Source organism: Paramisgurnus dabryanus, chromosome 17 (assembly GCF_030506205.2).
Source record: "Paramisgurnus dabryanus chromosome 17, PD_genome_1.1, whole genome shotgun sequence".
NCBI lineage: Eukaryota > Metazoa > Chordata > Actinopteri > Cypriniformes > Cobitidae > Paramisgurnus > Paramisgurnus dabryanus.
In genome coordinates this window covers 34,052,507-34,065,460 of record NC_133353.1, presented here as the reverse complement: position 1 = coordinate 34,065,460, position 12,954 = coordinate 34,052,507, and the positions used below count along the sequence as shown (strand labels likewise).

The 12,954-nt window shown below is 35.1% G+C and overlaps 1 protein-coding gene across 2 annotated transcripts in view; it reads left to right on the top strand.

Moving 5' to 3' along the window:
* kcnh1a (potassium voltage-gated channel, subfamily H (eag-related), member 1a) overlaps window positions 1–12,954 on the top strand; it is a 61,144-nt gene that overhangs the window by 25,843 nt on the left and 22,347 nt on the right. For both annotated transcript variants that reach the window (XM_065288203.2, XM_065288202.2), the window contains 2 exons: window positions 10,282–10,481; window positions 11,588–11,840. In XM_065288203.2, coding sequence (XP_065144275.1) covers window positions 10,282–10,481; window positions 11,588–11,840 — 453 coding nt within the window. The remainder of the gene's footprint in view (window positions 1–10,281; window positions 10,482–11,587; window positions 11,841–12,954) is intronic.

Genomic DNA, 12,954 nt, shown 5'->3' with positions numbered 1-12,954 from the left:
TTGGTGCTTAATCAATTCACAATGGCTAAATTCCCAGGCATCCTAACCTTTCATTTGACACTGATACGGATTTACGTGTTTGCAAACACGAAGGGGACCGAGCCTTCGTTCTCCCTGAATGCCGCTGTCACGTGGCTCTTCGTAGGCAGCGATGCGAGTTCAATTGGAAGCGGAGATGTCAAGATATTAAATATTCTGTCACATGTTCACATAATGAAGTCACAGGCACAGGGCAACTTTTAACAGAGAGCCATTTCATCTGATCAGATACACTTTCTCTATGATGTTTAGAAGAACACTGAAGCTCATCTCCTGCAGTTTTCTACCTGCCGGGCTGCTTGGTTTGTTTGTGATACAGTGAGCTTTATACAGTAGATTTCAGAGTAATTTCAGGCTTAGGTTTCTTATTATTCTGTACTGTATGAATATACAAAAGTATATACAGGCATAAACACAGCATCGGTTTATATGAGCATCACTTTGAACTGTGGCTACTAAACACATGGCTGTGGCTCTTATTGATCGGGCTGAGACCTAACATGGTGAATTACTGTAGTGTCTCTAAACCAACAAGACTGAATTATGCTATTAATCATGACAATGGATGTGGGGATTATAAAGACGGATCAATATTAAGGGTATATTGTAGAGATGAATTTAGCTGAATTAGGGGACATGTATTCAATAAGTGATATATGATTTTCATTTATCTTTTGTGACCTGATGTAGCTGCATGGTTATAGTAAGTTACAGCAACACTGCATTTACATTGCTCAAACATTTTGGTTAAGGGTTTTGTTGGTATTTTTAGCCTTATCATTTTGCTTTGTGTGATCGTTACACTTTTAAAGATTATTCAGTGGAAAGTTTTATTGATCATGTTGCTCTTTCATAGCTCACAAGATTGTATTTGATGTCTCAGTTGTGTTTCATTTAAGAAGCAACTTAGTCTCAGATGTTTGCTTTGAAAGAATAAAAATGCATTAAGAGTATATCTTTAAAATCAATGTAGATTGCAGTGTTGTAGTCGAGTCCAACTCAAGTCCGAGTCAAGACCAAATACACTTGATCTTAGAGATGAAACGGTAAAAAATTTACACCACGGTTAGTGACCAAAATCACCACGGTTATCGATATTATCATGGTTATCAATTTCTAGAAATGTAAAAAAAGTACTGATGCAAACCAAATTCAAATTTTTTTCCTACCTAAGTGCACTTTTGTTCACATAAACATTGTTGGGGAAAGTTAGCATTACAATATTAAGTCACTTCCCAAAAAAAGTAACTAATTGCTGACTTCGTTACTTTTCATGGAAAGTAATGTTTGCGTTACTTTTTTTTACTTGGCTGAGGCTTGATCTCTTTCAGGCCTTGCAGGTGTTTTTTATGATCGCAAAAATGTTAAACTTAGCCCTGCCATCATCATTTCTGACTCAAACTGCTCCCGCTCAGTCGCACGGAGTCCGTAATTCTACGTTAATATGTTCACTATTTTATTTTTAAATTGAATGAATTAAATTGAAAAGTATCGCATTACTTTTTTAAAAAAGTAACTCAAATATTAATATGTACATTTATAAAGTAATATTATTACATAATGCACGTTACTTGTAATGCGTTACCCCCGATACTGCACATAAACAATAAATAACATTAATCATGGCACATTTGCAGTTGTGAGATAAATGTTCATCTATTTCATATATCAGATTTTTATATAAACACAGGAGAAATCAGCAAGTCTGTCTGCGCATGTTGTGAGAAATCGGGTGAACTTTAGGACCCAGGTGTAAACTGCACGACACCTGCGCTTACAGCAATCACTGAAGAAACAAACAAAGTAGAAAGGAGCTTTAAACTCATCAGATCAAGTAATTTAATGGAAAATAAATAGAAAAGATGGATCTGTCTAAAGCAATATTAAGTAAACATGTGTCTGTACAACTAGATTTTCCTAAATGTGAAAATGTTTTGGATTTAAATTCAATCAGTAAAGCACCGTCATCACAAATTGAAACGTTATTGCTTGAATTGGTTGATGCTGGACAGGGGTTTTCGAGCCGTGAAACTGGCATGGTTAGACAATAAAAAAAAAAAATGATGCGGTTATACTAACCGTTGGGCATTTTCCCACAGTTAACCCTTAAACCTGTAATCATTATATCTCTACTTGATCTCTGGTCTTGGTCTTGACTTGGACTTGACTACTACAATGGTAGCTTGTATAGGTCAAATAATCTGGATTGAGTAAATTTGATGTTTGAGTTCTTTATTATTGATTTTTGGGTGCAGACTTGTCAAATCTTCTACACTGTAAAAAATAATATGCTGGATTTACTTAAAAATATTTTGCATAATTTTTGCATCCACTTTTTTAAGTAAGTTTTATTTTAAATTAATAAAAAAAGGATGCAAAAATGATGCACTATATTTTATATCCAGCCTTTATTTATTCAGTGTAGGTAAAAATAATGCATACAAGCAATTATTATAATATATTTTAAATACATTTTTAGTTTTAAAAACAAATAAAAGTGTAAAATTTATACATTACAAGTATACTATTTAAAAGTATAGTTCAACTTCAGTGGTACCTTAGTGCACTTGAATAAAGTATACCAAATACTACTTGATTTTTGTGTTTTTAAATAAACAGTGTCTGAAAATAACCCTGTTGGGTACACGTTGATGCTCTTAAGTTTATTTTTCCTATTTTAAGTACAGAAATAGTGTGTGAAAATAGTACATTAAATGTACTTAAATAAAGTGTATTTTACTGAACAATCTTTTCCGAATTTAGTGTTATTTGATTATACATGACTTATAGATATCATTTTGGCAAGATTTATATTATACTGTAAGTGTGGTGAATAAAACTGTTACAGTTTGCTACTGTCAGTAATAAATATACACCGTATGAATTTATGAAGAAACCAGGGAGCAATATGTTTCAAATCAATTGGAGAGAGGGGGATTGAGTCAGGACTTTGGTGTATAATGCTGGCAGTACAATTAATCATCTGCTGTAATCAAATTACACTAAGACAGACTTATCTTCCCAACCTCATGTTTGTCTTCTCTCCAGTCTCTGGCTCTGGTCCAGCTGATGTCGGCTGTGTGATATGCACATCTTTTTTCAGAAACCGTATCATGGATAAGCCAGAGACGAACGCTGGTGTAAAAACATCAAGGGAAAAACTTGATGAAAATTTTATACACTTCTGCTAATAAATCTGGCATTACAGTACAGTTGCTCTGAATGAGTCTGGGGTTTAGTGCTGATAGAGCAAAACCCTTATTCACTTCATGGATCATCCTTATTTAGAATTAAACCGGCAAGCTTTGTGTTAGCAGCTCGATCTAAAACCATTAGACTTCATCACCAAACTCACTGTCAAAACTTTATAGCTTATCTTTAATATGAATAAGGTGCACCTGAACGTCAGTCAGTGATAAATGCTGTAATGCAGGAATCTCAAACTAATGGATTTCTTCAGTCACAGTATTGACTTTCATAGTTCCATAGTTTTTATCAATTATAGCTATTATAGTAATATGTGGAAAAATATTATTAAATAGCCTAAGTGAAAGTGTCCCTCATACTTTTGGATAGCACTAGGCTATTTAATGTTACATAAGATTTATATTAAAGCTCCATTTGTAATTGCATAGCAAGCTACATAATGATATATTAGATATTAGCAAACTACATCATATACATAACAAGTCGGGTGTCATAGCTGCATACATAATTTTATCTTATGCACGTTTCCCCTTTCTAACATGGGCACCTGATGGCATAAGCTCATTTTTCTCATCGGTAATTCAGCTCATCTCTGGGCAAACACTCCAAAATCCAAAATGATTGATTGCGTGGTTACAATGATATGATTTGACTCAAGGTACAGATGAACGATTTAATTCCGAACACACATTCCGTATTCCTTGATGTCCCGGCGGCTCATGGTTGCTTAGCTACGAAAGACGCCACGGAAACGCTTTGGACCCGCGTTTAACATGTGTTTTTAGCGTGAACAGACAAAGAATGCTGCAATGTATATCGAAATAACGGAAATGTGTGGAGAAACCAGGGCTGTCAAACGATTAATCGCGATTAATCGCATACAAAATAAAAGTTTGTGTTTGGATAATATATTTGCATGTGTATTGTGTGTAATTATTATGTACATATTAATACACACATACATGTATACATTTACCAGTTCCTCTAGAAAAACGCAATTATGCGATCCCATGATTTAGTGCATAATCAACCAAAGTCCGCACATTTATACGGGGGATGCATTTTTTCAAATACGCCACACTTTCAAAGCATAAATCGATTTCGGAGGATTTCTGTGCGCAAAATATGCGGTGCTTGCATGATTTCATAATCCCCGCATTTTCTTAGCAAGAATCACATATATCTTAGAAGAAAGTTGAAAAATGTTGCAATTTTTGCAAGTTCTGCAATTTCATCGCATAAAATTGCATAAATATCCTGCATATTCCATCGCATTTTTTAAGACAACGTGCCGCAAGATCAAGGATTTTTGCCCGCAACAATCACAAAAAAACTCTGCCTTTTTCTAAAGAGGACTGATTTACGAACATTTTTCTTTTTTTACATTTATAAATAATATAAACAATATCAAAATCTAGATAAATAAATAAATATAAATGCTTTTTAAATACATTCATGATATATACAAAATATTTGACATATTTTACAATTTGATAACATACATATATTATGCAAAACAACTTTTATTTTGTAAGTTATTAATCATGATTAATCTTTTGACAGCCCTAGAAACCATATCACTGTTATTGAAAAAAAAAATATATATATATATATATATATATATAGCGCCAAATACATTTATATTGAACTATTGTCCAGTCCTAGCTCATCTTCTGATGATTTGACTTGTACAGTACAGTTTATTTCAAAAGAGTATGAAGCACACAGATTAACGGCTTGCAGAAGAAACAAATTGAGATGGATATGATTCCACTATAAATCATGCCGTTCTCTCATCTGTATCGTTGTGTTCTTCAGGAAGAACAGAATAACCCAAAAGTAACTATTTTTAGAAAAGATGTTAAAATTCATGAAACCTCAGCTTTAGCTGTGCTAAGGGGAATGGCAATTGAAAGTGTGAAAGAGAGCGGATGGAGACAGTTTGTCTTCACTTTTCGGAAAGAAGAATTTTAATGTACCAGTCAGTTTTTAAAGGTGTCATATGATGTTGCTAAAAAGAACATTATTTTGTGCATTTGGTGTGATGCAATGTATGCGGTTTATGGATTTTCAAATAACGTACATTATTGTTGCTCCTCTATGCTCCGCCCTACTGAAACGCGTCGTTGTACGATGAAAAGCGAGGTGTGCTCTGATTGGCCAGCTATTCGGTGCATTTTGTTTGGCCGAATACTTCAAGCATGTGACAGAAATGTTAAGCTCTTATCATATTTTGAATAACCGCTCCCAAAGCTATACTATATGGTGGCCGCCCAACAATACTACAGGGGGTATCAGATCATATTATTAATAAAATTATCATGCATTTTAGTGATCTATTACCAGAGTTTTTTTATGATTGTTGCGGGCAACAAAATCTTTGATCTTGCTGCAGTTTTCTTAAAAATGCGATGGAATATGCAGTATATTTATGCAATTTTATGCAATGAAATTGCGGGAACTTGCAAAAATTGCGGTAACTTGCAAAAAAACTGCGGTAACTTGCAAAAACTGTTTGCAGCTTTTCAATGATATGCACGTCACGTAATCATGTCACTTCATAACGTTCCCATGCCAACAGGGGACATGGCTGCGCGTGTGTGAAGTAAATGCAAAAAAAATTTGCCCACGGAAATCTGCTATTTATGCTGCAAAAGTGCGGTATATTTGAAAAAATACAGCCCCCGCATAAATATGCGGACTTTGGCTGATTATGCGTTGAATCATGCTATCGCATAATCGGGTCCTTCTCTTGAAATCCAGACTTAAAAGGTGTCTATCATCAGATTTTTAAAAAGTCCTTGAAGCCAATTTTTTTGCACATAAGATTAAGGTCTGAACTTACTATAACCATTATTTTTAGAGGATTTAAAAAATATTTCATATAGAATTATTAACATTTTTTTAGATTATCATGATCAAAAATGATCATTACCGCAACATGATATTACATTAAATATATGCATTTACAAACTCATGTTTCGGTAATGAGAACTAAAAAGTTGTCTAGGTACTATGACAAACAAAATTTCAACTTTTATCTGGAGAGAAAAAAATAAAAACTGCTTACCTGGTAGCCATCTTGAGTGTCACAGTCAATTATGTCCCTTCCAACAATTTTTTTTAAATGTTAGTTCCTTGAAGGCTTAAACAATGATTGAAAGTTGTTGCGGAGGATGAGAACATTTTTCTTGGACACATTTATATTCCTTATTATTGTCTCTACATTTACCAATGATCACCAAATACCACATGTTTCTTTACTGTAAATGTTTATAGTATAACATGCACTGAAGCTTTTTATTTTGTAGATTTTTTTAATTATAAATATTTTCATGTCAAAGGTTTCAAAGACTGGGTCACATATATGGTTGATACAGATTTGGGTCTTAGTTTGAATCTGTGCACTGTAAGTAGAAAGTTCCTTCCATCATAACAGCACTTTAGAAACCATTATGTAGAGGTGATATAAAATCCCATCATACCCTGTTAAACGTTCGGGTCTGATGTCTTTCAGTACTGTAGACAATCTGCTGTGCTTTCCTAGATCAATATACTGACCCTCTCTCTCTCTCTCTCTCTCTCTCTCTCTCGAGTGTTTATAAGTGTTTAATCTAATTCAGAAGCCTAATCTCAAGTCCTGTGCCAAGCTTCTTGCTTTATTTATCTGTTCACTTGTTCTAATAGATTCATCACTTTCTCCTATTAAATATTGAAGACATTAATGACCGTGTTTGATCTGACGGGACAGTTTATGTTGAGCTTTGGGATGGCAGGGTGAACCACTATGCAGCTGGTGACCTTACACATCGGTACATCTGGGCATGTTTGTGTCTTGTGTGATATGTCAGTCTGTTTGGTGTGTGTGTGTATGTGCGTGTTCGGTAGGACAGTCGCTGTCAGCTCCGTTTCACATTCTTGTCACCCTGGAGCCAAATCTGTCCCCAGATCAGCAAAGATTGTCAAGTTGCATATCCGTGCACATTGCCCCCAATAAATTTGATTGCAAAGTGTTTCTGGTTAAAAACTGCATGTTGGGTGGTGTTATTGTTTAGATAGCGTTTTTAGTATTTTCCAGTGTCGAGTGCAGTAGGATGTCACTGAGCTGGTGTTGTTTTTCCTCACATGTCTGATCTGTAGGTATTTAAGAGGGAATTCACACACACACAGGCGTGCACGCGCGGGGTTCTTACATGCATTATTAGATTTCCTTCTGTGTGCGGAGCCATTACAGGCCGACAAAATCAGTTTAACAGAGAAAATCACTCGTCTTCATTGAATTATCTTCCCTTTGTGCTGTGCTCTCACTCATTTACAATTTACTGTGTTATTCATCATCATCTCTCTTTCTCTCTCTCTCTCTTGTCTGGAGCGGGTGACTGATGGAATAATATTGTTCTTGTGTAACTTTTCGATCGAGCAGCTGACAAGAAGATGCTTGTCAGAAGATGAATATCATTCCAACGCACGTCAGTTCTTAATCAATACTCAATATATTTCTAATCTGTAAAGTTACTCAGAATATAATTAAGCTCAGACATGATCAGTGACATCATCCAGTTAAAATAATGGCACATTTTTATTAAAACATTCGTAACTTACACTGTCAGAAATAAATGGTCTCTAGTAGTCACTGGGTCGGTACTCTTTCAAAAAGGACAACTTTGAACCTAAAAAGTTCATGTTAAGACCTCAGAGTTAGATATTGGTACCAAATGTATACCTAAATGGTACATATTAAAGGATTAGTCAATTTTCTTTAAAAAATCCAGATAATTTACTCACCACCATGTCATCCAAAATGTTGATGTCTTTCTTTGTTTAGTCGCGAAGAAATTATGTTTTTTTGAGAAAAACATCCCAGGTTTTTCTAATTTTAATGGACTTAAATGGACCCCAACACTTAACAGTTTTAATGCAGTTTAAAACTGCAATTTCAAATTGTCAGATTGTCATTTTTGGCAAAGAAAATAAAAAATATGCACTTTTAAACCATGACTTCTTTTCTTTCTCCGGCTGTGTGATGAGCCAGCGCGACCTCACGTAATTGCATAATGACGACGAAAGTTCATTTGTTACATATATAAAAAACGCACATTTGCAGACCATTTTAAACAATTAATTGACACAAAGACATTAATTAGTATCATTCGACATACAACAACGTCGGAACGGTCTTTCTCCACACTTGTAAACACTGGGGCGTAGTTTCGCATACGTCAAGCTGGCGCGTCACAGGACCGGAGGAGGAAGATGAGAAGTTGTGGTTTAAAAGTGCATATTTTTTATTTTTCTTGTCAAAAATGACAATTGTTTCGCTAGGTACGACCCTTATGCCTCGTTTGAGATCGTTTAGAATCGTTAAGTCATTTGAAACTGCAATTTTAAACTGCATTAAAACTGTAAAGTGTTGGGGTCCATTAAAGTCAATTAAAATGAGAAAAATCCTGGAATGTTTTCCTCAAAAAACATAATTTCTTCTCGACTGAAAAAAGAAATGACATCAACATTTTGGATGACATGGTGGTGAGTAAATTATCTGGATTTTTTTTAAAAAAGAAAATGGACTAATCCTTTAAGACCTTTTTAAAAGGGTACTGCCCCAGTGACAGCTTTTTGAGCATTTTTGTGCATTTTGCGAATAATATATTATAAATAAATGTAGCTTTCAATTAGTTTTTTGGCAAAATATTTTTTGCATGTATGAATTTTGACATCTCTGAATTTCTTATATTCATATTCGTAAAACAGTCTTTATTTTTAACTCTTTCCCCGCCATTGACGAGTTATCTCGTCAATTAAGAGAAAACATTACGAGGCGCTTTCCTGATGAGTTTTTAGGGTAATCTGTTATTCCGCTATTATCCACTAGATAGTGCTCTTACCCACTTTATAGAAAAACTGAAGCAAAAACTAATTTATACAATATTTATTAATACAATATTAAAAACAATATTTTAAACTCTGTGTATGTTTTGATCATCTATCTGAATCTAATCTCTAACAAAATTCCTTTAAAAAATGCAATTTTCATCTTTTTGGTCAAAATTTGGTATTTTTAAAGAAACATACCCATATTTGAGAGGTGATGAAAAGAGAACAAAACTGGATTAAACGTTTTTTCTTTCATGTGATATATTTGTATGTTTATATATTTATAAAAGAAAATTTTCCTGGAAGGCATTTTGTGAAAATCACAAAGAATGTGGGCGGGCATCTATTTAAAAAAAGGCTGGAGGGGAATGACTTAAACGATACATGCTTTCAATGTATAATTAAAGTCCATGTAAAGTGATATTAAATATGTGTTCTGAGTGTGTCACACCACAGAAAAATTTATTATTATCCACTGAGACAATTTTAATGCTCAAAAAACATCAAGTAGATATAATAAGTTATCAAAATCTGAGAATTTTCTGCTCTCAATTGCTGGGGGTGTGGCTGCTGTATGTGTTGAAACCACACCCACTTGTGGGAAAGCTGCGTCTCTCTGAACTTTTAAATACCACTACAACCTGAGTAAATGCTTGGAAATGTTTTAGGGGCGGAGTCATGCCTGGTGGCTCCAGTGCATCATCGAGCCACTGTTTTAGCCCCGCCCAAACAATCCTGAACACAGAAATGTGGAAAAACTGTTTAACGCTCTAACTCTACAATTCAGTACTACGTATTTCAAAGTTTTTGCAATGTGTTTCAGTAATACATTTCTAACATTTATATTGTGTTAAGAAACAATTCTCTGAAATGACTTTACACAGACTTTAAAGCTGCAAGCAATCTTTGTTTGAAACATAAAATTGCAGGTTCATTTACATTCTTTATAAATGCAAAAAAGGGACAAACCCACCCTGTGGGTTTAAATTAACCCCCCAAAAAATTATATTTGATCCAAAATTGGTGACAGTTTTCAACACAGATTTTTATGAAGTTTGCTTATTTTTAACCAAAAAGAAAAAAATACATATTGCAGCTTTAACGTTTATTACATTTGTTCTTTATTTGTTTTTCATTTCTCGTTTCATATCTTTCTCTTAGCTCTCCTTTACGCCACCATCTTCGGTAATGTGACGACTATTTTCCAGCAGATGTACGCCAACACTAACCGTTACCATGAGATGCTCAACAGCGTGCGGGATTTCCTGAAGCTCTACCAGGTGCCCAAAGGACTGAGCGAGAGGGTTATGGATTACATCGCCTCCACCTGGTCTATGTCCCACGGGATCGATACTGAAAAGGTAAACAACCCATGATTACCCATAATGCACCTGGATATCTCTTGTAGTCTTGCGACTCTATGTTTGTTATTAATTCCTCTTTTTTGCAGTATTTTTAGTAGCGAGATGTTTTCTAATGCTGTTTGTTTAGACTCGTCCTGTCCTGAAGACTCAAAACATGGGGGTGGGGAGGGGGTACTGGCATGACTCTGTGGATGGCGTCCCGTTGGGTGTTTTTGTCACAATGCTCCAGCTGTCTTCGATACTCTCTCTCACTCTCTCTCTCATGATTTAGTCGTCTCATCACACAGACTCACACTGTCCTCCCCAGAGCCAGCCTCCATGTCTCCGTGACAACCGCATCCAGAAAAGGGAGATGCTCTCTGTTAAAGTGAGGGGCTGCTGGGAAAGGCAGCTCAGGGACGCTTCACACACTAATGCACTCTGATGCACACATACTGTACAAACTGACACTCATGTCCTGCATCTCTCTCTGTCTGTCTTTCTCTTGGTTTCGGTCTTTTCTGCTTTTTCTGCTTTGGTGTGATTCACTTTGTGTGCTAGTTATACATGACAATAAACATTTGTATTCTGAGACTGTGGTTATAACATCCAAAAGTCAATAGATGTATGCTTGTATCTAGGTATGTATAATAATGTAATAAAAATAATACATTAAAATGTACACACATTTTACATAAAAAATGTCTTGCTGAGGACTGTAGGACAGTTTGAAAATGATGTAAACAATAAAGTATAGATATCTGTAGCAAAAATGTTTAAATTTTGTCTTCAAATTATTCTAAATTGATAGCTTTTCTCAGCAAAAAGAGATTATTTCCAATAATTAAGTCAATTAATTAACATATTATTTTTATAATTTTAATTTGACTTTTTAAATTGTGTAGGCCAATTATTTTATAATAAATAAATGAATATTACTAAACGATTTATTCAGATAATACCAAATAATTTTTAGCTGTTTTGCATATTGCCAGATTTTAAAAATAATGATAAAATTAAAAAAGTTGTCAGGAACGTAAACCAATTTATTTTCTTTTTTTATCCATGTTTCTATTTTTTATAAAATTGTAAAAATCTACGTTGCTTCTTTCTTTTCCTCTTAGGTTTTGCAGATTTGTCCGAAAGACATGCGCGCCGATATCTGCGTTCACCTGAACAGGAAGGTTTTCAAGGAGCATCCTGCTTTCCGATTGGCCAGTGACGGCTGTTTGCGAGCTTTGGCCATGGAGTTTCAGACGATCCACTGCGCTCCGGGCGATCTTATCTATCATGCGGGCGAGAGTGTGGACAGCCTCTGTTTTGTGGTGTCAGGGTCACTGGAGGTCATACAAGACGACGAGGTGGTCGCCATTTTGGGTAAGTGGACACATTTGACCTCTGCGTATCTACGATCAGCATACAGTATACGCAGTTTACCATGTGAATATGAAAAGTTATGTCTTTAAATTTATCCCCAATAAAAACACTACAACCTTACACTAGCCGAAAACGAAAACGTGCTCTTTGGCGGAAATGTGTCGACGGACGCTACACGTGAACATTTTTATTAGGGGTGGGCCGATACGATATTTGGTATCGATATTAGTCCGATATTTGCGAAAATGGCCGGATCGAATATCGAAGAGAGCGGGGAGTACAATCCGATCCAATACCAACACAAACCTTGTCATGGCAACTTGGGGTAAAGCGCGACTTGCTGAGCAACATGAATTTGCACAAAGTTGCACTTTAAATTGTACAAAGTTACACCTTAACATTTTGAATTGTTTTGCTGACTAACTAAAAATGTTGCCTTTAGTCTGTTTGAAACATTTAAATAAAAATGAAGCAGCAGTATTGCACAATGTTTCATTGAGTCTTGAATTAATTTGTTGCACAGTAAAATGTTTGAGTTTTGTAGCACTGTTCAAGCTTTTTGTACGGCTAACAAATGTGTTATTTGCTTAATTGATTAAAATGGCGATAGAGATGGTATTGGATCGGTATCGGTATCGACAGATACTCAAAGTTGTGGTATCGAGATCGGTATCAGACATGAAAAAGTGGTATCGGCCCAGCCCTAATTTTTATGTGTGGCATCGATGCTTAGATCCATAGCAATGTATTGTTATACCATTATAGTGTGTGTGGTGGTAAAACTCTCAAAACATTTATGAAACAAAATTACAAATCAGAAAAGTCAGAAAACTACAGTGTGAGAATAAAATACATAATGAAAACTACAGTAGCTGCGTTACCATGGAAGATTTGCGCAAAACTTTAGAGCTATTTTCAAAATTTCATATTGCGAAATGACAGCGTTTCCATTAACTGATGTTATGCGACTAAAACTCAATTTTGTTGTCTTGCTATAAGTCATTCCAAAAACCATTGTGATGGGTGTGTTTGAACTCATTTGTTGCGCATGAAATCAAAATTCCAAGAAAGCGACTCGTAAGCATACAGAGCAGTCGACTCACTGTATTTTAAT